Consider the following 27,996-nt stretch of genomic DNA (forward strand, 5'->3'; position numbering starts at 1 on the left):
ACACCCATCAACTGGTTTAACAGACTTACCACAGCAAAAAAGTCTTGCTTAACAGGGTCACTATAAGCTTACAAGTTCCTGATGACCTTCAGGTTGCCTCCCCACAGCTGAGATGCAACATTTTTGCAGGTCCTTCTTGTGAATATAAGAAGCCCCCTCCAAAAGAGCTGTTTAAACAGACCTTTAATACAAGTATAGCTGAAAAATGACATCTCAATGCACAGAAGCATAGAGACTACAGTTCTGGAAGTTTCCTCCCAGTATGGATGTTGGAAGGACACATATGAGGGAAGAACATGCAATCACAAAACAATGATCAAACTCTAAATACATAATGAGGTTTGGTCCAAAAAACATTGAAACATAATTAATCTAATTACTGCAGACACAGCTTCTCTGAGTAAAGTTAAAGATATTGCATTTGTAGTGCCGGTGTGCTTTCCCTTCAACGAACCAGCGGAGCCTGCTTGAGTGAGATCAACACTGAGCGCATGCGGGACACGTCCTTTGCTTGCTTACTTGACTTGGGGTTAAAGTCACAGAGCCGAGCCACACGTTCCCATTCAGTGCCAGGGGATGATTCGTCAACATCATTCACGAAAGCTTCTTCAGCTGCCCTAGAAGCAATGCAACACCACATTTAATTTCAGGCACAAACAGGTTCCCCGGTCCCTGTGAGCTAACTGTTTCCTGTTATTACCAACACCGCTGGAATAAATCCAGCAACACTGAGGATTTCCCACACTATCCACCTCAGCTCTCAACAGGTGAGATTCACCAACAGTCAAGCCTGCATGGGCAGAGAAGTGCTATGAGTAGGTGCTATGAGTAGAGAAGTGCTCACCTGTTGAGAGCCAAGGTGGATAGTGTTGGAATACAGGTGTTTAGAGAGGGGCTTTGCAATCTCTGCCTATGGCATCCAAAAGCAGCAAGTCAGGCATTAACTCAAAAGTGCTTTAAGAGCCACAATACCCTATGCAGACATTTGAGGAATACACCTTGCAAGGAGATTACAAAAGTCACACAGTGGGGGCCTACATGTATTGGGCTCTATGGACACAGGCCCTTATGCAAAGATGGATTCCCAATACACAGAACTCTGGCATGCTAGGCAAGATCCTTGTCTCCTTACCACATGTAACCCTCAAGTGTCTGTGTAGGGCATGAATCAGTTTCTTGTAGTAGAAAGTCACCATCCACACGGGACACATGTGCTAAGGACTAGTATGAAATAAGTGCCTTCTGGGAGCACTTCCAAGTTTCAAACCAAAACTAAGACAGTGACGATTTCAGGTGCTGTGAAGAAGCAGAACAGATCAGTGAAGGATTTTAAGTCATAACCCTCATGCTAATGTGTGCTATGGACTTGCACAAGCTAGGCTGGAGCATGGGAATTTATGAAAGCCCAAAAGGGTCACTTTGCTTATTCATGTCATCCTGAGAGTGTGCTCAGTGAGCATCAATGTTATCCTTTCAGCACTAGTGTGCTACCTGCAGTACCTGAGCAGAAAAGCAATTTGTTCCAATGGCTGGTGTGGGGTGGCCCTGGAACCCACACCTGAGAAGCACTCCTCACTTGGTAGGAGGGGACTTCATCTGCTCCAACAAGCAGTACAGAAAGAGCAATGAGAATGATCCCATGGAGAGATTTAGCACTGATCACAAGGATGACTGTCATTTACAAAACACCACTGATGACAAAGGGTCACTACAACACTGCTATTTCATGTGACAAGACACTTAAGGGGCAGTGAAGAATTTACTTAACTGTTCTAGGCTGTAGCAAGGATGGTTTATGTTTGTGCTTAAAGGTGAAGAGAAAAAAACAAAAACAGAGGAGAGAGTTTAAGTCAGATATAGAAAATGAAAATGAGCATAATGCAGATGATAAGTAAAGCTGGCTGGACATGCATTTTGTAGCACTTCCTACGTCCAGCAAACATGCTGCCAGTTTTACCCTACAGTGGTGGCATTGCAGATTCATGTCCCTTTCCCACTGCCTACGGAAAATAGTCTTTCAACATCAACTCCCAAACTACCTAAACCATCCATTACCTGTAAGTCCAGCGTTTCACGCATCTTGGTTTGACAAGAACCATAAGAACATAACATAAGAACAGCCCCACTGGATCAGGCCATAGGCCCATCTAGTCCAGCTTCCTGTATCTCACAGCGGCCCACCAAATGCCCCAGGGAGCACACCAGATAGCAAGAGACCTCATCCTGGTGCCCTCCCTTGCATCTGGCATTCTGACATAGCCCATTTCTAAAATCAGGAGGTTGCACATACACATCATGGCTTGTAACCCATAATGGATTTTTCCTCCAGAAACTTGTCCAATCCCCTTTTAAAGGCATCCAGGTCAGATGCCGTCACCACATCCTGCGGCAAGGAGTTCCACTGACTGACCACACGCTGAGTAAAGAAATATTCTCTTTTGTCTGTCCTAGCCCTCCCAACACTCAATTTTAGTGGATGTCCCCTGGTTCTGGTGTTATGTGAGAGTGTGAAGAGCATCTCTCTATCCACTTTATCCTTCCCCTGCATAATTTTGTATGTCTCAATCATGTCCCCCCTCAGGCGCCTCTTTTCTAGGCTGAAGAGGCCCAAACGCCATAGCCTTTCCTCATAAGGAAGGTGCCCCAGCCCAGCAATCATCTTAGTCACTCTCTTTTGCACCTTTTCCATTTCCACTATGTCCTTTCTGAGATGCGGCGACCAGAACTGGACGCAATACTCCAGGTGTGGCCTCACCATCGATTTGTACATCAGCATTATAATATTAGCCGTTTTGTTCTCAATACCTTTTCTAATTATCCTAAGCATAGAATTGGCCTTCTTTACTGCCGCCACACATTGGGTCGACACTTTCATCGACCTGTCCACCACCACCCCAAGATCTCTCTCCTGATCTGTCATAGACAGCTCAGAACCCATCAGCCTATATGTGAAGTTTTGATTTTTTGCCCCAATGTGCATGACTCAATTTCTCCATTTGCAACTAGTTTTCTCATGACAGACACATGCATACAAGAACCATCTGCCTCTTAAGCTGCTGCCACATATCACCGTGGTCAGGCTTGTGAAGCAGGAAGTACCAATTCCAGGGGCACTTCTTCCTGTGGGGTCAGAGCAAGCAGTCCCAGCCCCAATACAGCTGGGAGGAAATACTTCTCAAACCTGCAGCCATCTGGGTAGTGCCCTCCCAGTGGGATCTGCTAGGCAAATCATGCTTACCCCACAGCAATGGGACAGAGGCTCCTCTGCTACAGGGAGCATGACACTGCCATGCTTTCAAAATGCAAGTAAGACAGAGGCTGCCTTTGTTCCCTCAGCCCCACCTTATGGGTAAGGAGCCACGGTTACTCTTTTGGCAACACAGAAGTTCTGCCACCCATCTAGCCAGTATGGGCATCATTCCTTTACTGGTCAAAAGGTAACCAAATTCAAAAGCACTAATCAGTCAAGAACTACCACAAGCTGATCATTAGTAACCATGAAACAATCATATTCTGCACAGGAATTAAAGAGAAGAGTATGAAAAAGCCACTCTGAATATCTGACCTGTGAGTAAAAAACAGCAGACACTCCCTGAAACCAGAAGCCTTTGGTGGTCTACATATTTGTTGCCAGAAATGCTGCAGTACTTGAACCAGCATTAAACAATGGAATGTTTCACTTATTCTTTTGATTAATGCTGCCAAGCCTTACACACTTTCAAATGACTCTTCCCATTCTAGTATTTGCATGAGATGCCTGCCTCTCCCCTCCCAGAACAGCTTTCAGAGGGCAGCCTTTTGTAGCACACTGAATGAGTCCCTCTTAGATTTAGATGCTCCTGTAATATGACTCTAAGTAGCCAGGTATCTGCACAGCACAAGGAGGATAGCACCCAAGTCAATGATAAAGAGAACAATGCATTGCAGTTATTTGATCTACAGACTTCCCAATAGCCAACAACTTAACCAAATTCAAAAATTGCAACTCCACTGTCCCAAGCATCTCTTTTCCAACATATCTTTGATTTCCTTTTAAACAGAACCTTGCATCCTATGAAGCTTATGGACTCCAACAATGAACTTTACTAAGACTGTAAACACTTTGCATTCTCTATCATTTCAGCTACAGTAGGAACGGTCACCTTCAGTATTCCTAAGAGGCCATACAACAGAAATAAAAGATGGTGACCAAGCATGCAATATCAGGTGCATAATCTAAACCTCATCATGGACAACTGGGCAGCTTGCGCAACTGGCAGCAAGGTCTTCAACATTACTTAAAACCCAGAAGGGAGTAGCAACATCTCAACACGCCAACTTTCAAAATCTTCCTTCTTTACAAAGGCAAATGTGTTAATAGGTTCTAAGTCTTAATGAAGAGTTTAGGCAATGAAGAACCACCTAAAATTGCAGACCACATGTGGCCCGTGAAATAAGGTTCCAGTTTGCCATCTGAGCGTAGATCTTGCTTTGCACTTAACCTACATGCCTTCTGGGCAGAGAAGTTCTGTGCTCCCTTCCAGAAAGTGTTTACCAGAGACTATCTGCCTGAAGTGTATCTCATAATACTCTCTCCAGGGTAAGCCTTATGGATTAATAACAGAATCAGAGATGGAGAATGGATCAGACAAAACCAGTAGTTAGGCAACATACACATAACCAATCACGTCAGCGAAGGGTTGTTTGTAGAATGCTTCATCTGCCACCCTGAGTGGCAAGGAGTCCACAGAAGAGGTAAGCAGGCAGGAGGAAAGAAAAAGAAGAGTGAGTAGAAAGAAACACAGCCAAGGTAGCATAAGGTTGAATGTGTTAAAACATGCAACAAGTTATTCTGACCCAAGATGACATTCCTAGAGAAGGAAGAGAAACGCTTAAGTCGCTGAATGGCAGAGTTAAGGAACATCATGCCTGAAAACCACAATTTGCAGAATTAGGAACTGATCATGATGCCACACACCCTTAGAAACCTGTTATAAGAACATTCATATACCCCTTATGCCAGGGTGAACAGTGTTGAGGCCTGGAGGAATGGCCCAGGTTCAAATAACTGCTTGGCTATGAAGGTGACTGGGTAGCCTTTGGGAAGTCACACTCAATATTCACTCTCTGCCTTGTGGGAATAATAATAATAATTCAGTATTTATATACCGCCTTTCTGGTCATCGGATTATTCCTCTGACTTTATTCAAGGTGGTTTACATAGGCAGGCATTTCTAAATCCCTCAAGGGGATTTTTACAATCATAGAGGTTCTCTCTTTCAAGAACCAACAACATTTCAGAATGGATCTTCCTGGTTTTAGTCTCACTTCTGGTCTCCAGTTCTCCCATGCAAGCTGACAAGCAGCTCCAGCTCTCACATGGAGGGCAGCCAAGACGCTTCTTGCTCACACCAAGAGCAGGTGGAATCACTCAGCTCAGCTTGTCAGCTGCTTCAAGGTCTCGCCATTCTCAGCCGTTCAGGGAGCTGCCAGTGTCCTCGAACTGGCAACCTTCTGATGTTATCTTCAGGCTAACGGAGGCTCTATCCTCTAGACCAGACCTCCTGGAGACCAGACCCTCCTGAATAAGAGGGTTAACTCTTTCCTCTTTCTCTCCCAAATACACTCCCCTGGGCTCTTTCAAGAAAAGGCAGAATTTAAAAATGCAAGAACTAAATCTGTTTCTTCCTTTGACAGCTTGTAACTTTCCATAGGAAATGAAGCAATTTCATTCAACCAAATTGGACAAGCCCTTAAGGTAGTGGTTCCCAAACTGACCATTCCTCCATGACGCCCATCACAGCAGTGCCACCCCAAGATGGTGGCATCAGGAGAGCCAATAAGAAGAGGCAACCAGGGACATCCCAGGGCACCCCTGCGAGTTCGCCATGGCACCATAACGCACAGTTTGGGAACCACTACCAAGGACAAAGGCCATCTATCCTCAGAATGCAACTAGTACAGTCTTTCCCAAACTCCTGCAAGGGAGTTGAGGGAGTTGGGAGCACTGTGTGTAGAAAGGGGCTATGGCAGCAACACAATTCCCAGGATTGTAGCCCTGCTGGGGGAGAAAGGGTGTTTTCACTTACCTAAGGTACTGCCAACCTCCAGGGGAAGTATGGGGAGCCCTGCAGACACCTCTGAAAAAAATGAACACCCCCTTCCCCCCCTAGCAACACCATGATCCTGGGGAACGTGTTGCTGCCTTCCCACTTTCCCAGTTCCTTAAAGAAGCAGGGACAACTCCTTCCCTGGCTGGTGGGTCACAACCCACTAATTTGGGAACCACTGATCTAGTATATTTATTCTATGTAATAAGTCAGGGGTGTCCCAACTTTTTGGCATGCAGGCCACATCACCTCTCTGACACGTCGGGGGGGGAGAACTTTACATCAATGAACATATTAGAGATTGAACTTGCATGAATGAAAGAAGGTCTTGCAATCGCACAAGGCCTATAGAAGTCCTTGCACAAAGCAAGGCTGGCCATTCCTTCGCTGCCGCATCACAGACATGAAACAGCAAGCAGTGGAAGGAGCTTTCATCCCACAGCTCATGCAAGAGGTCAAACAGTTGCCCTTAAGCTGAGAGCAGTTGTGTCAGGCCAGCACAGGCTCCAACAGATCCCCAGAGGCTCATTAGAGACTGGGGCTCCCTGTGGGCCATATTGGGAGTCCCCAGAGGCGCAAGTGGCCCCCGGGCTGGGGTTTGGACACCCGTGTAATATGTAGAATACAGACCACCAAATACATGCTAGGAGAAATCTGTTCCACTCTTAAGTTCCCCAATAATTAGTGCAATTGTTTAAGATACATCTGCAGAATGCCTAGACCAGTGTTATTCAAATTGTGTGGTGCGGCTCTTTAGGGAGGCGCCAGGAACTCAAAGGGGAGGCATGGGATGTCCTCTGCAGCGATACAGTCACATCCCTGGGCAGAATATGAGCCCGTCTTCTGCGCTTTTTTTTAAAGCAGAAGAAACGGGAGTTGCTCAGCTGTGAGAGGGGCTGCTGCCACCCACCCTCTTCTCCCTCCACTCCGAGGCTGCCGCCTTCTGTGTTCGCTGCATGTTTCCAAAGCTCATCTGGCAAGTACCAAGCACGCTCAGCTTGCAGTCCTTAACCCTCGCTGAGCCTTGTCTGGTTGGTTCCTAGTTCCCAGCCTGGGATCGCTTCTCATCCAAGTGAAATCTCTCTTTTCAACCCCCTCCCTCTTCCACTTCCCCCTTTCGGTCTCCAAACCTTCCTGCTTTCCTCCCCCTCCCCAAATAAAATGCTTCCTATTTTACCAGTCACCAGGGGTCTTAAAGTTGTTTCCATGCAGTTGGCAAAGGGGGGGGGGGAGGAGAGAAGCACGCACTTTACTTGGCCAGGAGCAGAAAAAGGGAACAGTTTTAAAAGTGATTTACTAATCTTGTTGTTTGACTGAAGAGGAGCGGCTGTATTTTTAAAGTGATGAATCTTGCTATTTGAAGGGAATACTTATCAGCCATTGAGGAAGTGATTGCCAGCCCAATCCTATTCCTGGGAGTAAGCCCCATTGACTGTAGTGGGACTTACTTCTGAGTAGACATGCACAGGCTTCAGTTGTGCATCTCCTAGTACAGGAGACAAATCAGCTTCCTAACCAAACCCTTATCAGCTCTGATATATTTTCATAGTCTATTTTTGTTTTCCCCACCAGCTGCTAGAAAAATTTAATTTCATTAAATTAATAAAGGGTTCAATCCTATCCAAGGAGAAATGAATAGTTGGATTGGGGTCCACAGGGGTGTGTGTGTGTGTAATGTTGGTCAGACTGGTTGTTCACAAAGTTCATTTGATAAAATAATTCTATTGGTATGCTTGCAAAGTTTAAAAAAATGAGACCTCCTGGACCAGACAAAATCTACCTACTCTAGCATCCTGTTTCCAACAGTAATCAGCAGCTGATCATTTATAAAGCATGTACAGGTCCAGCCTATTTATACACAGATTTTTTATACACAGATTTGACTCAACACGAATGGCCCCTGCAAATAAGAATGTGCTGATCCCTGGAGTAGGGAGAAAATGCATTCCTTTAAAATAAGTTAAAAAAACTGAACAGTCCTTTAACAATAGCCTCCTTAATGAGAGAGAGGCAGCTGGCTGACAATTCATCAATCCTTCTCTCTCCAGCAGCCCCTCCCTTCCCCCAACCATGTCTGCTGAGTTGGAGGAGGACTGATTGATGGATTGTCTTCTTAATGACTCTTATCTTAGAGTCAAAAGGTCAGCAAGGCCAGTTTTTAAATCACCTGAGCAAAGAAACTTTGATTTTTAAATTGATTTGCTATAGTGCCGTTTTTTTTTGCCATCCAGGTGAGTGCTTGGAACAGAACCCACACGAATAATTAGTCTCAGCCTGTATGTTGCTGTGTATTAATACATTTTTAAGATCTGTATTTAATTAATGATATGATTAATATTAATATAGTTAATATATATTTATTTAATATTATCTTATAATAAATATAATATATTTAATATAGTTAATATTTCTGGCCACTTCCTGTTTAATGATATCACTTCCAGCCCTCAGGAACACGATGGGGAGTCATGGCCAACAGCCACGGGGGTCAAGGGAGCCAGTGGCCAGAAAAGTTTGAGTACCACTGGCCTAGACCCTCTACTCATCTACCAAAGACAGAAGGGGGAGCTAGTTCCAAGTAAATTAGTTTTACTAATGGGGCCCCATCCCCATGAAATCAGAGGCTGAAGTATATTTAACTCTTGTACTGGACTGTGGCCAATGCTGTAAGCATAGCAAGCATGGTTATTTTTTCCAGGAGAGTATTATAAGAGATACATCAGGTTTCATTGGGCCAGTGGCGTAGCTAATGATCATGTAGCCTGGTGCCAAGCTCAAAATGTTGCTCCGGAAGTGGTGTCACAACCAGAAGTGACATCACGCCTGGGCTTTTTAAAAAGTGAAAATTGAAACCAACCTGCTCCCCACAGCAGCACACCACCCATTTGCTCTGCTGCCTCCCCCCAGTCAGTGGCATAGCTAAGGCATCCATCTGCTACCTGGGGTCAAAGAAGATTTTGTAGCACCCCCTCCATGACAAAATCAAATTTAATTACGTAAATAAATAAAAAGTTATTGGTTCCATGCTGTATCGTAACAATCAGTCTCATAGGTCAGTTTTGATTTAAGCAAATCCACTTTTTGTTCCATAAGGCAGTTGTGTTTTCATTTTCTGGTTAATTGGCCATAACTTTAGATAGAATACAAATATTCCAATACCTTTTGTTTCATTGCTTTCTGCATTAAAAAACCTTTCCAGTGATATATAACATGATAGTATTATTCATGCATACCAAAATTTTCAGTTTTGGTCACTAGTGTCAAGTTCAGCTTCTTGCCCCTCTTAAAGCTTGATGCCCAGTGCAACTGCTACCCCCTGCACCTCCTCAGCTATGCCACTGTATTGGGTTCTCCCCAGTTTCATCAACAATCTAACATTTCCATCAGCTTAGGAAACCCAGAAAGAGGGATAGTTATGCCTTCACTGATGCAACTACTAGTTGTCACTGCTTAGGTTGTACATTCGAGTATAGGTGTACCCTGATACCTGTGGGGCTTCAGGTCCGGAACCCCCATGGTTAATTGAAACCATGAATATCCAGGTTTCCTGGGCCTCCTTCGCTTCCCCAGGCCTTCTAATGACTTGTAAGGCACTAAAAACATCACTTCAGGTTTTATCGTAAAACCAAAAGTTGCTTTTTGGGACATTTTTTCAGCCATTCTGATGCCCCTAGTGGCCGTGGGTGGTCATGCACAGCCTCTGTGGGCCTCAGAAAGCCTTTGGCGGTGAGGTGAGCCCAGCTCCCCTTGCCTCTGGAGGGGGCGTTTGGGAGGCTCACTGATCCAATCCATGGTTAAGTGAAACCACAGATATGGGATCCATGGATATGGGAGCCCCTGAACTCCGTTTGCATGGAAAGGAAACTCCTACATTACACATTATGACTAGCAACAGAACTTGCAACATGATCCCTGGAGACCAGGGATCCAGACAGCTACTTTTAGCTCTGCCCAAGTGTATAATTCCTCCCAAGGGAATTCAACTACCTCCCCTTCAATTAGCAAGTCCCAGCACAAGCTACTTTCATTTCAGGAATGACCAACTATGCAGGTTTCTGTATTGAAAGAAGTCTAGTCTCCAAGTCTCAGAACTAGTTTGTGTGGGCCTCTGGATCCCAGTGACTGTAGTGGATTACCAGATAAAGTCTAGTCACTGCAAGTCATAGTCGTGAGAACTCTTATGCATGTTGCCCCTTTGTTTTCCAGGTGTCTTTTCCCACTGCCACAAGAACAAAGCTGGCAAGTTAGATTATGCAGCTCTTTCATCCACGGATACAACTAGCTGTCTTTCTAATTACTACTCAGGCAAGTAAGTTGCCATTCCTCTTGCACTCGGCAGCACGGCATTCCTTTTGCTCCCCTCCCCATTTTATTCTACAAGTAACTCCAATTCTTATTTTATGGAATTAGTAACTGTAGTTACCTTGCATGTTCCTCGTGTAATGTGGGGGGGGGGGGAAGGAATACAACGTTGCCAGGTGAAGAAAAAAAAAGACAGCAACTTCCCTAAGTTGAAAAGGATTCGAGGCATTAATACGCAATGATTGCCTTGACTTCAGTTTGCATATATTAAATCCTCATAGCCAAGCCTTTTCTACTAGGCAAATTCAATGAATTCTGCTTAGTTTCTATTACTGCATGCATCCCCTGCAAATCAGTTGCCAGCCTTAGCATGTCTGCCGCCCACCTCTGCAGGGTGAAGTGCCCCCTCTACTTCTCTTATCAACTTTTTCCATGGTTTAACATTACATTTGCAACAAAAGCTAACACAGAAAACCTCAAGCCAGTCTCGGCCAGTCACCACTGGTGGAGAAGGAAGATTTAACCACTCCTGTTGACAAGTGGTGGGAAGCAATTCATACCCAAAATAGGAGAACAAAAGGCTGCTTCTCTTTTCGCAAGTCTGTGTTACACCTGCACTGGGAGACACAAATGCTGCTGCTGACAGGCTATTCTATACCAAGCAGTACAAGAGTTGTGGTACATTCTTACCTATTATTAGCTTTTGTTTTCTGTAGCTGTTCATCTTGTCTTGCATACCATTCCTCCAACTCCTTTACTGCTTTCTCTTTCCACTCTGCTTCTTGCTTCCGAGAGTTTGCATCTAAAAAAGCAAACGATACCAGAATGCAGCTTAAACATTTGCTCATAAAGGCTCAACATGGTTGAGATGCTGATCTAAAAGGAATCCTGGCCTTGGAATGCCCTCAAAGTGCTGAGGGGCAAAATCTCCACAGCAACAGAAACCATGATGGGGCTGCTGACATGTTAACAATGAAGTTAAACACAAAATATATTGGGACAGTATTTCCAGAAGTACCCAGTAGTCTGCCTCCCATGGTTTGGATTAAGTAAGCTGCTTAAGTAAGCAGCACCAACTAGTCCCATTACCCTATTCCCATGTTTAGGCACATATACATGACATAATTGCACGTTCTTCCCTAGCACCATTCCTTCTCCCCTTCCTCCACTGTGTCCATTTTAACTTGCAGACCCCATGTGGGCAAGGACAACTCTCTTCTTTGTGCCATGTACACTGATGGTTCATCCAAGAAGATTTTGGCCAATGCAGTCTGGCAATTGCTGCTGGCTATGGGCCAAAACAGCAGCTATTCCACAGAAGTGCAGTGAAGCCAGAGAGGGACATGGGCTTCCTGAGAATCTTGGATTTCATTTAACACACTCCATATGATTCTACCCATTACAGTTGCCAAGATATTCTTGAAAGAATGTGAGCAATGCTTGCTGAAGCCAGTCTCAGAAGCTAAAGGAGGAGCTGGCTAAGATGTCTAGTCAAGAGCTTCAGTTACATGCTACTGTACTCCTACTTTGCATAATCCTCACTCCACTAGTCATCCAAGGATGGCATCTGTACATGACTGTAGACAATCAAATACTGTGCTAGAATCAGAAATGATGAAGTTTTAGATGGAGTACACAACTCTGCTCACAAAAAACAATGTCCCAGTCTCATACAGGACCCAATGGGGGAGTGTCCTTTAGCACCCGCTCCCATGCATTTCAAACACAGATCACTAGCTCTTAAGGTTAGACCCTCAGAAGCTAGGCAACCAACAGCCAGGTCCAACTTCCCCAATCTGGTTCCTATTATAACTGCTTCCTGCATGCACACATGCCACTTCTTGTTCCCAAGACCTTTAAACAAGGTCTCCTTTGTAATATACATAGGGGCTTTTTAACACCTCCATTGCATCAACAGTAACAGAAGCTCTGGCAAATATCTCCCTCCAAAGAGCAACTAAGGCCCATACCTACTGGTGAATGAAGGCACAACTAAAAGGAATTGAGGTACATTCAGAGATCTCAGCTCAAAGCCTATGCTGCTATTTGCGGGGGGGGGGGGGGAGAGGTCAGCCCTTGCTGATTGAGAGCAGCAGTGTTAGCCTTACTCAGTTCTAGCGCATCGTACCTAATAAAAATCAGTTGCTCCAGCAGGAACAGCCCCAGTTCTTACCAAGTACTTCTAGGCGCTCCTGTTGCTCTTCTCTCCATTTGCGGAGGCTCTCTGGTTCTACCTGCAGACGATCAGCTTGTGAAATAGCAGCGTAGCAGTCTGTTGGACCGTTGCTCTCCTTAACCAGATAAAAAAAACCACAGACATTTTACCATCTTCAATGGACACCAGTCTGTTTATCCAAAGCAGTCCTACTCTTGCAGTAGTAGTTTTATAAATACAGGGGGGCCCCTGTATCCATGGATCAGATCCACAGCCTTTTCCCTATGCACACCCCATGCATGCCTAACCGCGGCCTCTCCAGGTCTCAGAATGATTCCGAGAATAAAACACGACTTCTGGTTTTTCCGTAAATCCGGAAGTATTTTTCACGGAAGTTATTGTGAGGTCTGCAGACGCTGAAGGCAGACACACGCAACCTCTGTGTGGCTCAGAACACCCTCTGGGGGCATTCCCTCGTATCCAGCTAGTCACAGGGTTTTCCTGAACAGAACGCCCATGGATATGGGGGCATGCCCAGATATTCCGCAGGTAAGAAGCCCAGAGAAGCTTCTATAAGCCAGAGAAACATCTTCAAACACAGGTGAAAAATTCTGAAGAGGATACAAGAACAAGTTTGCCAACTGGTAACAACAAAAACTGCTTTCTAGAAGTCTTGTTTGGCCACCAGTCTGGACAGCGAAGGAGCCAGTAAACCCAAGCCAGACACGATACTACTCTTTTCCCATAACAGATTATGAACATGTCAGCTCTCACTATGCTAATCTGCTAGTAGAAGGCAGCAAAATACCAGGATTGAGCTCAAGTACATTTGAACTCATTGAGCTAATGGTACATTCCTTGGGGCATTTAGTGGGCCATTGTGAGATACAGGAAGCTGGACTAGATGGGCCTATGGCCTGATTCAGTGGGGCTCTTCTTATGAACACTAATCTGTAGAAAATGGGGGTGAAAAAAGCACCAAGACTCATCATTTGCTATGTTCAAGTAGTGCTGTGCCTTCCTGTTGCAGAGCAGGGGCAATAACCTCAGAAACAATTTTATCTTTAGTCATACAGCATTAGTGAACATTAAATAGATGTATTCAGCACAGTAATCATTTTACTTCCCCCCCCCCCCAAAAAAAAAAAATTGGCATGTTCACAGTGCTCATCTGGGTATAAGTTTTTCACCTTCCTGCACAAGAAGGAAAATACACTTCCCCAAACTCTTGCCCATCTAGTACTTGGCTTTGCTTAGGACTGCTGAGATCAGTGGCTCCCCAAGAGGAGAATCACTCATTTGGTACCAAGTACAAGATGTGTGGTTATACTAAATAGATCATCTATAAGTGTATAGCCCCTAGGGGCTGGGGGATAAGAATAGGCCCTCAGTTTGGCTGTACTTGTCGTAAGAGGCGACTAAACAGCCACCGGGTAGATGGGATTCGTTAGCCTGGGAAGGCAGCTCATCTGAGAGAAGGAAAACTCTGATCCCAAACCTCCACTGCCTTGGGGCTACATCCAGTTATGGAAAAGGCTTCAGGAGACAACCTCGAGGCAAAATCCGGAGCCAGAGACCCTGAGGCAGTTCGCGGCTGTATACAGTCATGCTCTGGCAATTCCTGCAATGCCCGCCGCTGGAACCAACCGTATTGGCTTCTGCCTTTCCACTGGACCATTTCAGTGATGTGGAGAGGGGGGATTTGCTGCATGGTAACAGTCTATCCTCCATATCTACTTTACCCAGGCTTCGTGCACTCGAGAGGACACTAACCACCATTCAGAGCGCGATACCACTCTTCTGAGACTGAAGGATGCCAACAACAAAGTGTATAAAACTCGGTGACCATCTCTAAAGAAAGCAGCCTGCATGAAGTATTAAGGCAGGAGGAAAGAAACGAACATGTTTCCCTAAGCTCTTCAAACTCACTGGTCTGTGAACTGACAATTTTAGTTCTGAAATAGACTGAGAACACTGCAACTTTTCATGTAGTTTGATCTCCTGGTGAAGCCATTCCTCCATTTCTGCCACAGGCTTCCAAATACTCATTTCATATATAGTCAATCCTCATTATCCGCCAACTCCAATACTGTGGATTCATTTAACCACTTCTATAAAAAGCATAACCCATTTCACCACATGCACAGTATCCTTCAGTTTTTCAGTACTGAGGGACAATTCAAACCTGAGTATGAAACCCCCCCACACATATACAGCAGTGCTTGAAGAGGCACATTGCATAAAAGCATCAAGGGGAGGAAAAAAGGGTTTGCAAGTACACAAGGTCATTTCATTAGGCATGATAACTAGCCAACGTTCCCTAGCACAGTTGACCACCTGTTTAAAAACCTCACATTGCTTCTTTGTATTTGACAGCAGGGATTGGCAATTAATAATTCTGGGAGCTAGGTAGGGTTCCCAAGTTCCTGCTTGAGCCTGGACACCCTCACCCACCTCCCATTTAATCTGAATCAGGCATTCCCCCCCCCATCAAGTCTAGATGCAGGCAAGAGTCCTTTAGCCCCCGCCCCCACATGGAACAGCAACAGAACTTCTTAGCACCTCCACTGATGCGCACATTGGGGAAGATGGGTTACTATTTGCCATCCAAAATCAGGACTCATTAAGTCCACTGCCAACTCCCAACACTGGCATACATTTTACAGACACTGTTACCCTGTGAACTGTGAGGGAGTACCAACACAGTTTGGAGAGGGGGAAGTCAGAATGCTTAGAATTCACTATTTAGATCATTAAATGGCTCTGCAAGATATTTTATCACTATCTGCTGTTCTAGAAAAAGCTCATTTTCAACTTTTATTTACCTGGTAGATGTCACCATTCGTCACTCCATCAATGGTATCTGCAGAAGAAAAGTGAATCTTCGTTAGATTTCAGTAAGAAAGCATTTCAATAAGCAACTGGAAGGGAATGAAAGGTTGATGTTCTGCATACTGTATGTAGTCTTCTTCACATAATGTGGAAGGAGACATAAGAGCTGATGAATTCTAACAGCACGGAATATAAGCCAGAAAGCCCCAGTTTTGAGGCTCTTCTTGCTCACAAACAAGCCAGCAATCTCAGGCAAGCCATTCTCTGCACTCCAGGGATGTGGACAGTAGCAACCTGCTCAAAGGTTTATTACAGAGATTACCATTTCAGGAACTTAGCTCAAATACTACATAAAATACAAACTGAATAGAAATATAAATGCTACTCTGTATACTCAACAGATTCAGCCGTAGGCCATGAGAATCATGTTGGATGCCAGGTATTGCATTCCTCAACACAAACTGTAACACAATGCCTGGTATCATATATATTTCAATGACATAGGCCTGAAGTGCCTGAATTATTCAGTATTAGAAGCCTGGGAAACGATCAACAGCTATGGTTTTAAACTGGTGTGTGGATGGCAATAAGGGAGATAGTTCCCCAGAAGTAAAAAAAAAAAAAAAAAAGAGATCTGTTATATACTGATCTTCTGCAAAGCCAATTTCCAATCGCCATAAACAAACAGAGGCTAGCAACTGCCAGAGCAGCTAGAAGAAACCGGTTTCCACTAAACAAGACTTATTTCATTATTTCTACTTTGGGAACATCCAAGCCCTATTCAGACAAACATCCAAGCCCTGTTAACATAAAACGAGGGAGCTAATTTCATACCTACAATGAACATGAACAGGGTAAGAGACCATATTCTCTTGCCCCCCCTCCCCAACTATACGTCACATGCCGCCATGCATTGCCAGTGCATCTCATGATCAGAAACCCTAGAAAAAAGCAGAGTTCCCTGTCAAGTGGGACAGGGAATCATATGCTTATATTATAAGCACAATGCAAAGGCATGTCTATGGTACACAAAGCCTTATTGGCCACCATACTTGCTGAACTGAACTGAACTGTAAGCCAAGACTTCCCTAGCTCATATGTTACCTCTGCCGTGAACTCACCAGGCAGCCTGAGGCAAGTTGCTCCATCTCAGCTTCAATACAGGGATAACTGTACTCGCATTACAGGGTTGCTGAAGGACCAGACTGAGACACACGTGAACGGCTTTCAGAAAGTGCTATACAGTGGGCCATCAGTATCCATGAGAGATCTGTCCCTAAACCCCACATATACCAATTTCCATAGATAGAGGAATTTGCAGGGAGGGCCTCAAGGACTACCAGATGTGACTAGAGGGTACTTGCAGTTGTGTCCAAGGCCCTCCAGTCATGGGACTGGCACCCACATTGACTCTAATCTACAGGTGCCTGCCAAACCCACAGATAAGGACATACTGTATATTTTTTTTAAAAAGAGTAGTAACCTCTTCCTTGTAAGTAATGCTTCTAAACCCGGAAGGCCCAAATTCACAAACACAGCTCAATAACCATGCAAGGTAATCCACCAAGAACTCAAATGGATTTTGCTGCTTGGCTGGGATTGTAAATATAAGGAGAGCTATCAAGCATCTGACAAGAGACAATACATAGTTAAGTTGCTGCATTTGGCTCTGCACATCATGAATCATACCAAGATGGCCAAGACAGTGGATATTCAGCACTAGTGAAAACCCTAAATACACTGCATACTAATCAGATTTCTGTTGCAGCTGGCAGGAACACAGATGCTGAAGGATAGAAGTGTTCTTTCTCCCTGATAATCTCCTTCCTTTACAGACTCTCAACAACAAACAAACAGCTGCAAATCAGTTTGTAAACATCCTGGCTATTACACACACAGCCTCAGGTGTCACTTGCTCAAGACAATTTTTAATTCTTACCAAAAGTTACACATACACATCTGTTTCTGGTCCTCATGATTGCATAGTACAGTTCAACTTTGAACACCACCAATGAAAATGCTCACAGAGGCAAGGAAGAAATACAAGTTCATTTTGATTTTTACATTTCCAAGTCTTTCAAAGGAATAGCTTTGGTTGCTTCATATGTATGAATTCCAACATATGAAAAAGGCAGCATTTTTGTATTCCCAAGTGAATGATAATTGTTTAAATATATTTCACCAAGCCATAATCAGCTGTGATACAGCCCTTAGCACCAAGGAGGGGGTAAGATACCCTTTTCTAAGTCATTCAAGAGTACTGTATTCACTATTTACACTAACCACTATCTGTAGCCCAAAGCACAGGGGAGAAGTATCCACCTCCTTAATAGTAGACCTACATTCTTGAGTTCAATTACACCTGCAAGGCTAAGTAGGTCCTCAACATACACAAAAATACCAGTAGAATTTACAATAAACTCTTGTCAAACAAACCCAATCTTATCTAAATCCCTGCACAACAATACAATGGTGCCAGCTCAGCTACTGCTGTATCTCACAGGATAATGTGACATTTGTTCCTTGCTCCAGAGTATGACCCAACAGCCACAACAGGTCAGCTTGTGCCAGCACTATCTCAGGCACAGGTCTGCATTGATTTATGCAAGCAGATCAGGCCTAGGAAGGGGGTTTGGTTACAGCATGCACTGCTGCAGTTAATCCCCCCCCAGCATGTTTCACCCATCCTCTGCCATCTCCTCCCCTTTCCAACCCCTCCCCCTGCACTAAAGACCTGCTCCAGAGGGCATCCTGACAGCTGCAGGCTCTGGCCTTCCCACCAGTATTCTTGGGCCCTGCACTCTAGCAAAGCACTTTATAGCACTTACAACAGTGCATGCTGGTGGAACACATGTTCTATTGGTGCATGCCCTCAACAGGATTGGGCAGAAAGACAGAAAAGCCAGAATTTATGGTATAAGACATACAACACTTCAAGAAAGGTTGATAACTCAGACTACAGTCCTCCCTCCTAGTTCTGATTTTATCAGACAGTTTTCCAAGGACAGGAAAAATTGCTTAAAGAGCAGCTTCACTATCCAGCACTCTGTACCCAGTAGTTTCTCTTATAATAATGCAGACCCAGCAGAAAATCTGTTGGCTTAATTAGGTTTCCCAAGCTATCTACCCCTTGTATGTAATTCAGCAGGCTGGAGCCAAGGCACCAACCCAGACGTATTTCTGAAGATGGGACAAGATATGAACTGGTGAGATGCTGTTATACTCCAATATGAAACTTAAAAAAGCCCTACAGCTAGCTGGGATCATTAGAAAAGGGATCATCAGAAAAGGTATTGAGAACAAAACGGCTAATATTATAATGTCGTTGTACAAATCTATGGTAAGGCCACACCTGGAGTATTGTGTCCAGTTCTGGTCGCCACATCTCAAAAAGGACATAGTGGAAATGGAAAAGGTGCAAAAGAGAGCGACTAAGATGATTACGGGCTGGGGCACCTTCCTTATGAGGAAAGGCTACGGCGTTTGGGCCTCTTCAGCCTAGAAAAGAGGCGCCTGAGGGGGGACATGATTGAGACATACAAAATTATGCAGGGGAAGGATAAAGTGGATAGAGAGATGCTCTTTACACTCTCACATTACACCAGAACCAGGGGACATCCACTAAAATTGAGTGTTGGGAGAGTTAGGACAGACAAAAGAAAACATTTCTTTACTCAGCGTGTGGGTGGTATGTGGAACTCCTTGCCACAGGATGTGGTGACGGCATCTGGCCTGGATGCCTTTAAAAGGGGATTGGACAAGTTTCTGGAGGAAAAATTGGTTATGGGTTGCAAGCCATGATGTGTATGTGCAACCTCCTGATTTTAGAAATGGGCTATGTCAGATGCAATGGAGGGCACCAGGATGCAGGTCTCTTGTTATCAGGTGTGCTCCTTGGGGCATTTGGTGGGCCGCTGTGAGATACAGGAAGCTGGACTAGATGGGCCTATGGCCTGATCCAGTGGGGCTGTTCTTATGTTCCTTTAACAAAGGGATCTCATCTTGGTTTTAAGCACAGAAAAGTTATATGTGCAGTATCATGCTGCAAGGCCAACCTGCTTTAGGAAATTCAAACATCCACTCATTTTTTTCTAGTTCCTTAGATCAAGGCACCTTAATATTCTTTTCATTTTCATAAACCAGCTAAGCTGCTAAGAATGAATCATCAGCATTATTACAGTATACTCCAGGGCATCTTTTCAGAGACTCCCACTCTTTAAGCCAGACATTTTTACTATGCAATTGTGCTCGCATAGTATTCAGTTTCACAAAGGCACCCAAGATGTCACAACTACCACAGAAATACCATATATTTTGTTCCGACGGAACAGAGTTCAACACAAATTACTTGTTTTAATAGTATCAAACTAAATAAGATGGTTCAGAAGGTTAGAGTTATAAAAAGTAAATCCACAAATCCCCAGCTGCTCTCCCTGCTTAAGTGCTCACAAATTAACAAAGGTGCAAAAAAGAAGTCTGTCTACATGTAGCTAGTTAATTTTACCTCAGGTGGTCAGCCCAGGCTTTAGCAAGTTAATTTTTACTTCCATTCAATTTTACTTCCATTCAAGCAGGTAGGGTACACAAGTTTTGCCTGGCCTTGGTAGCTATCCAAGGTTGATACTGACCATTGTGGAGGGGTGAGGAAACAAAAGAACCCCTTTGTGGTCCGATTCTAGTTTTGGGTGCACAGTTTGTACCCTACAGAACATTCACTGTGGGGAAAATCTTCAGCTTTAGGTGATGGCTCACACTTGCCAAAGGAGGGAAAGGTCATGGCAAGCAAGTCTATGGATCCCAGACACAAATAGGTAAAGTAAATGGGCTAGTCACCCAACATGGGGCTGCTCTTAAACTTGGTTCAAAATGAAGCAGTAGAGCTGAAAGCTAGCACAGGGTAAGGGCAATCATCTTACCCATGTTGAAAACAGTTTCACTGGTTTTCCCTTGCATTTCTAAGTATAATTTTAAGGCCCTGACAAGACTTTTGTACCATGTGCCAGTTGTTTAGGCCTGTTCTCCTAACAAAACAATCTTAAGACCTTCTCTGGGTCCCCTTACAGAGATCCATAAAACAGGGCATGCAGAAAGGGCATTTTCAGTACAGGTCAAGTATTCCTTGTCTAAAATGACTGAAACACAAGAAGCGTTTTGGATTTTTTTAAAATTTTGGAAGCTTATGCAAGGTTTCAGTTGTGGACATTGGCAGGGCTTCTTTCTGAGGTAGCCATGCACCACAAGACTTACTGCCAAGGAGCAGTACCTAGGCATGTAAACCTTCGCTTTCCACCTTTGTGGCTGCCTTTATAAGAGTTCCTGAAACAGCCAAGCATTTCTCCCTCTCCTTGGAGCAGTGCACACTGTTCTTCTGCCTCTTCCTTCATTAGAAGGCATCCAGAGGCACTGCTATCACTCAGCCAGGCACAGGAAAGCAAGCTCTGCTTTGGGCACTGAGGTGGGACAACCCCTGCAGGATAGTAAAGTTATGGATTTTGGAGTATTTCAGATACAGAGATACACAGCCTATAGCAGTGGTTCCCAAACTGCGAACTGTGGCTCCCCAGGCCGCCACAGAAATCAGCCGGGGAGGGGCACAGAATCCTTGTGGAAAATGCACTGCCCTATATATTGTATAGGGTTGCAGCCCTAATGGGGAGCCATGGCTAATAGCTCAGCATCTCAAGGGAGCTGCCATTCAAACAAGTTTGGGAACCACTGACCTATAGGAACACCCTAGTTGTGGATGCGTCTTTTCTGCCATGTACTTAGCACCTATGTTCATGTTCTTCAGCATTTGGAAAAGCCATTTTCATTTATCCAGATTTTAAACTCTGTACTCAAGGTATTACAGGCTGCTGTTTTATTGGGCATTGCTAGTGCAATCCGCATTTGCTTAATGCTCTGTCTTCCAAGCACAAAATTATTTGTTAATCTTTTTGTAAATCACTTTGATATTTTAGAGAAGCAGGGTAAAAAAGTCATTAAACTTGCAGGTTTTCAAAACTGCAAAGGGCTGTTGAGTGCCACTGAACATGCATGTTAAGTTCTTACTTGTGCAATAGGACAACAGAACAAAACTTCCATGTAAATTAGAATAATAGTTTTCAGACCTAACATTTTATAGTGCCATGAATACTATTACCAATACCTTCAGAGAACCCTTTATGTCAGCTAAGGAATCACTGCAGAGGATTTGGAAATCCTTTGCAGAGATCATTGCAGGATGCTTGATTGGCTGGGCATGTTGGTGCCCCACAGCAACCAAGTGTTCCCTGAAACACAGCCAAATGTCCGCTGTAGCTGCAGACTAAGGAATGATTAGCAATGGGGGCAAACAGCTCACTGCAAAAAAAAAAAATCCAAGGATTCCCTGGAGCACCATTTCAAAACACTGAATTCAGACACAGAAAAAGGGGGTTTCTGATCCCACAGTATTGAATTATAGTATTAAGGTGGCTCAAAATATTTTTGAATATAAAGCCATCCATGGCTTAAGTCCAGAATTATTACAATGCACCTTACTTTACTGCAAGGTCGACTGGCGCTTCTATGCTTCAGTGCAACATGCTAGCTCACAATAAGGCTGCATGTGAGCACAGATCTCAGTAGCAAAACCACAACTGCGGAACAGCCTCCCCTAATGAAGCCTGCTAGGCCCTCACTCTTCTCAGGCACAGGTCAAAAGCCTCTTTTCTAGGCTTTTAGAAGTTAATGCTGCTGGGGCTGTCATTATAGCACTGGGTTCATTCTACTGGTGGTTCCCCCTTCCCAAGTTACACTGCTTGGGGGGGGACCTGCAGGAAAGAATTTGCATAAGTGAAAGCAGCACAAGCATTTAAGCATATGCTATTATTCAGAATGCAATAAATTAGCATTCCTTAAATGCATCCAGATGTACATCTGTCCCACCACCAGAGATTTCTTAAAAAACAAAGAGAGAAGACATCCCAATTCCCAAGAACCACATTTAAACTGAACACACATTTTATTCACATTTTACCTCTAAAAAATGGATAACAGTTCAAACACACAACATCAAAACCTACCAGCATCAGCTGCCACCACCCCCCCACCCCGCAGCCTCAAATCCAGAAAAATAAGGCAGCTTTGAGGCATCAGCAATGATAATGAAAACCATCTTAGCTTTGGGGTGGGATGATCCACAACTATGATGCCATCACAGAGAATGCCCCTCTCTGATCACTGCCCTCCAAGCCTCAGGTTGCATCAGATTCAAGCTGATCTCAGCAAGGTCATTTCATACAGAGGGAGGTGGCCCTATAAGTACCTTGGTCCCAAGCCTGATACACCTTTAAAGGTAATCAGCATCCCTTTGAACTGCACCTGGAAGTGAGCTGGAAGCTACATGTTTCCATCAAGTTTAAAGGGGCTTCCTCCCAGATAAGTGTGCACAGGAGAGAAGCCAACCACAATAATACTGCTCATGGTTTGTTAAAAGTGTTAGTGTTATAAACTTAATAGTTTACCAACTCTATTGTTTGTGTTATAAACTCACAAAAGAAAACCCATTTAAAGTCATATCCATTTCTGAAGATTTGGCAAAGGATTTCTTAGGAGTTAATCCAAGGAAGGCTACATATCAGTTTGTCGTGTCTTCCGTTGCAAAAACCAGACAATAGTAGCATGAAAGATATCTCCAGTGTTCTGCAACAGACTGGTATCACTACATTGCTATTTCCTGGCTTTAAAGGAGCAGCTGGATGGGTGGGGGTCATCTGGTCAAGGGCCAGAGTGCAAGTCAGCACCAAGCTCTGAAATGTTAGCAGCAAACAAAGTGCCAAAACCAGGTTTTCCAAGAAGACATTTCAAAACCACTGAACAAGGAAATAACATGCATCTCAAACATCCTCTTCCCACCAACTTCTAAACTCTCAAATCCTTGGCATTAAGTCTACAGTTCTATAAGGTTAACAGCCTTCAGTCCTTTAATTTGAAAAAACTTCTTTGTATTGTGCAGAACTATAGAATTTTGAAATGTTTTGTTTGGCTCCTTTTCTCCTTACCAAGCGCATTCCTAGTCCTGGGGCAAAGTGCATTCAATGCTAAGAGGGACACAACACCTTCCTGCATAGACAGAAAACATAGATTTTTGATCATGCAGGCCTCCCTAAGGTCTAGCAACACATGATGATAAATTAGGTCATGGACAAAACACTGTACACAAAGGCAGATCCATCTGTCTAAACCAGCAGTCGCCAAACTCACAACCTCTGTGTACCAAAAAATCAGTTCCCATTCAAACCAGAGCTTACAGTTCCACCTCCGCATTGTGTTCTTTCCCAGTAGAACTGGGCACCAGGATGCTCTGTAAACCGCTTTGTGAACTTTCCGTTGAATAGTGGTATATAAATACTATTAATAATAATGCTCTGGGCAGATGCATATGTTATCCGGTATCCCAGACAACTGTGCAACAAGACGTCCAGGCAGATACGACTGCCCCAGTGCCCAGATCTACTGGAAAAGAATATGGTGTGAACGGTAAGCTTTGCTCACAGCACAGAGGGCTTCCCCCAAATCCCAGATCTGGGCCCTGGCTCAGAGTTTGGAGGAGACTGATCTAAACTATGAACCTGCCCAAATTAGATTATGAATTGTAGGGAGACAAAAAAGTCACAGTTTAAGAACAAGAGGCATACAAGATGGGGTAGTATATTCTCCCTCTCCTAGGTTTTGCCCCCTCTCAGAACCAAAACTATACTAAATACACACTTTACCCTTTAAGCATTTTTTAAAAATATAGACCAGGACCATTGGGAGGGAAAACAGGCTCCCTACCCTGCCTTGTAGTCCCAATCTAGACTGTTCCCCTCTCAGCCTCACATAGCTTCCAACAGCACCAAGGAGAGCTTCCCTTTCCAGGAAAAGCAGCTGCAGGAAAGATCCCAATTTCAAACATGGCAAGCTGAAAGATTAAAGTCATCTCCTTCTCTTCCTCATATCAGAGACCTAATCCCGTTTGCTGACCCAGCTAGCTCTCATCTACAAAAAACATGCTCAAAATGCATATGGGACAAACCACACATTATAACAGTTTGGTCTTCAGTCTGCCCTTCAATATTACTTTTTTTGTCAAGTTGGGCTACAGTATCAAAGTAAGGAGAACAGCACCTAGGAGAAGAACTGCAGGGTCAATAGCACTTCTTGCCAAGATACCAGGCTGTTGCTGCCACCTTACAATACACAGAGACTAGTACAGTGTAGTTTCTGATCTTGACAGAATGAATGTTGAGGCCTACCATGTCACTGTAAATTTAATGCATCTGACTGCCCTGACCAGAAGTGTAGCAAAACCTAGAATACACAAGGCCCATTTCAAGAGTGCACCAATGTGAAACCTACACAGAGATGTAGCTGTTCTAAGGCACGACAGACCCCAATAGTCATGTTGCCAAAGACACATATAGAAGTAGTCCTGGACAATTAGTGATTCTGTATTTCTGGAACTTTCATTTCCAGCCTAGATAAATGCTGCCGTTTTCCTCCTGAAGGAAGACAGCCAATATAACCTCCAATTTAACTGGAAACCCAGCAGTTTCAGAATGCCACTGCTCATTCAAACTTTTTCCCCCTGCACTTCTTCTTAAGTATACATGCTGTGTTTTCAGATTCTGGAGAGCGATAGGTCCAGAGTGAACTCGCACAATGAGCAAATTAGCTGAGGCTTTAGACAAAAAACCACTTTGGAAGACCAATTCACTTCTGTCTTTAAACATCTGCAAAGCAGCCAGTTGCTATCAAGAACAGCTGTGCTGTGCTTCTGATGAAAGCAATTGTGTGCCCTCTTTGCCATGAGGGCAACTCTGCTCAGATTTTGTTTAGTTTGCATGCTTATGGCAGCAGTTTCTCTGAACAGGCATATATTGTGGAAACAAAAAAGTCAACAGGAAGCCACTACACAGGGCATTATTGCTGAGGTTTTGATTTTTGTAAACTAGACGGTACACATGCAGGACAAGTGAGCTCAGCTACCTTGAACACCATCTGAGCAGACACAGCTAGAGATCATATTTTGGGTATCTGTAAGGATTTTTAAAATACTTTTTTCTAAGCCAACAACTCATTTCAGAGCAAGCTAGTATAGCAAGGGGCCAAGAATACAATCTGGGAAGACCCAGTTCAAAGTCTCCTGTTAACCACAAACTTGCTAGCCAACTCTAGGCAAACCCTTATATAGGTGGAGCCTCTTTATTCATGAAATTTTTATTCATGAATCTGGCTAAATGCGGGTCCCCAGGACCTGAGCAGAGTCAGACTTGGCCCCACCTGAACCCTCCAGAGGAGACAGGAGCTGTTACAGTCACCTCCAGAGGCAATTCTGAGCCCCGTGCAGGCTGCACACAGGCAAAAACTGGAAGAGCCTTTCTAGGACCGCCAGAGGTCTTTCTGAGGCTCATGGAGGCTGCGCACGGCCTCCACAGGCCTCAGAACAGCTCCAGACACGACCAGAGGAAGGTGTCAGCTGTGTTCGGAGCTGGGTGGACCCCAAATTTTGCATAACTTCATTTCATGCAAAATGTGGTATTTGCATGGGTTTCAGGAAGGGCACCCTCATGAATAACGAGGGTCCACCCATAGTTTTAGCACCCACCCATACACAGATGATCACACTTAAGTATTTTCAGAATGCTTCACATACAAGGCAGTCATACTGAACTGTGGTCTTATTGGGGTGTTGTACAAGATCTAAGATTGTGCATATAAGGCACTCTAAACATCTGAAATTATATTAAAAGGGATCATCACAAACATGATTAAACAGTTCCATGTTGCTGGCTATACCAGAGACAAAACAGGATGGTCATTTCCATCTTACCCTACTTATAAGCTCCTAAAGGTTCCCTGATGGTGACAGAACACTGGATTACAAAGTAAGCAGCCTTTGGTCTGATTAATGAAGTAAATTCTTACTGAAAATCTCCTCCACTAAGACAACACAGGTGGGGTAGGAAACAATATAGAAATAGAATTTGGGGAGCAGGAAAAAAACAAGGATTACAGTTTAAATCTCATACACTCTTTGCTCAGAAGTAAGTGCCACTGTACTCAATGGAGTTTACTCCCAGGAAACATGCACAAGATAGCCCTTGTGATAAGAAAAGAAAAAAGATGTCACCTGTCATACAAGGTATCCCTTCCTCACAAACTCTCCTTGTCACAGATCCACTTTGAAGCCCCATCACGCTGTCTTCTTCATGGCTTGGTTTAGGGCCAGGCTTGCACAGAGCAGAATGAGGCAGCAGATTTTTTTTTGTTTTGTTTTCCACTAATGGGCAGCAAATGCCCAAATGCTCAATCCTATCCAACTTTCCAGCACTGGTGAAGCCATGCCAATGGGGCACATGCTGCATCCTGTGGTAGCGGGTCCACCATAGTAGCCTCCTCCAGGTAAGGGGATGTTTGTTCCCTTTCCTTGGGGTGGCACTGCAGCTGCACCAGCACTGAAAATTGGACAAGATTGGGCTTAATTCAGTTGCATTTGCACCATGGGGGCAGACAGTCTGAGTTTTCTGGCTCAGGCACTAAATGTCTTAGGCCAGCATTTGTCCCCCACTGTACCACTTTGTATGGTCCGGTTATTGGAAGTAACCAGTGATGATGTCATCGCTGGTTACCACTGGATTGGGATGCCAGGCACAACATGACAAACACTGGTAAGAGCCTCTGGGTGGACAGGAGAGCATAAAAAGTTCACACTTAAGCTCTGCCAGCCAAGACAACCAGAGCCTCCTATGGCTTTTTGTCATGTTGCATTGCTGGTCTCGCTGGCAGGTGTTGTGGGGTCTGAGGGGGAGAGTCCCATGAGCACCCTGGGCAGCACCAGAGAGGCAGGCCAGCACCCCAGGCAGCACCAGAGGGGCAGGCTGCACTGCTCCCACACAGAAGTGTGTCACTCCTTTAATGAGGAAGGGGCATGACTGTGGCACTGGGGAGGGCAGGAGACGCTTCCCAGGCGCCACCACCTCAGGGCACCGTCCTGCCCTGCAAGGAAAGCCCCCTGTAGCAGGTGGGGCGGGGGCAGTGACAACCCAGCCAGTAACAGCAGCACCTCCTGACAGGCAGCACCACAGCCGAGCAGGCTCCGTGGGGGGGGGCTCAGCCCCAGAGCGCAGCTGCGACGGCCCCTTCGCACGTGCGGGGCGTCACGTGAGCGGCGAGCACGCGACGCGGCCCCCCCTTACCCGCCGAGAGCCCCTCCTGGCCCTGCAGCGCGGCCGGCACCTCGCCGTTCTCCAGGATGTTGTAGCCATCGTCGTTCTCGATGCCCGCGATCTCGTTCTCCTGCTGGGCCAGGAAGGCGGCGGCCGGGTCCTCCTCGCCGCCGCCCAGCGCTCCGTTGCCCGCCGCCGGCTGCGGCGCGCCGAAGAGATCGAACTCGGCCATGGGGGGAGGGGCCAACGGACACAACGGTCACCAGAGGAGAGCAGAGAGCGACGACTCCGGTCCGCCAACCGCCACAACCAGCCGACACTTCCGGCCTCCTCGAACTACTCACTCAGGCAGTCGCCCCCTTTTTCTCCCCCAACACACAGTTCGCACGGAAAGAGTGACGCTGCAGATCCGCCAATTGGGTGAGCTCGAGAGAACGTGGGCCAA

At 44.9% G+C, this 27,996-nt stretch overlaps 1 protein-coding gene across 2 annotated transcripts; it reads right to left on the minus strand.

Annotated features, from left to right (window-relative positions):
• Positions 1-165: 165 nt before the first annotated feature.
• On the minus strand, positions 166-27,948 carry CLTA (clathrin light chain A). Of its 2 annotated transcripts, XM_066617829.1 has the most exons (6): positions 27,582-27,948; positions 15,372-15,409; positions 12,565-12,682; positions 11,082-11,193; positions 1,769-1,804; positions 166-617 (listed from the first exon to the last, which is right to left on the minus strand). In XM_066617829.1, the coding sequence occupies exons 1-6, from the start codon at positions 27,781-27,783 to the stop codon at positions 446-448; spliced, it is 678 nt and encodes a 225-aa protein (XP_066473926.1). In that variant the 5' UTR covers positions 27,784-27,948; the 3' UTR covers positions 166-445. The 2 variants fall into 2 exon arrangements, with proteins under 2 accessions (XP_066473926.1, XP_066473927.1); XM_066617830.1 differs by lacking the exon at positions 1,769-1,804 and having other exon boundaries at positions 27,582-27,946.
• Positions 27,949-27,996: the final 48 nt, after the last annotated feature.

This window comes from Tiliqua scincoides, chromosome 2, assembly GCF_035046505.1.
Source record: "Tiliqua scincoides isolate rTilSci1 chromosome 2, rTilSci1.hap2, whole genome shotgun sequence".
NCBI lineage: Eukaryota > Metazoa > Chordata > Lepidosauria > Squamata > Scincidae > Tiliqua > Tiliqua scincoides.

Excerpts from the sequence above, each read along its gene's own strand:
- CLTA (XM_066617829.1), bottom strand. The coding sequence starts at position 27,783 with ATGGCCGAGTTCGATCTCTTCGGCGCGCCGCAGCCGGCGGCGGGCAAC. Across the intron at positions 15,410-27,581 it reads CCAGGAGGGGCTCTCGGCGG|ATACCATTGATGGAGTGACG; the intron begins GTAAGGGGGGGC and ends TTTCTTCTGCAG. Across the intron at positions 1,805-11,081 it reads AAAACAAAAGCTAATAATAG|CACAAACATAAACCATCCTT; the intron begins GTAAGAATGTAC and ends TTCACCTTTAAG.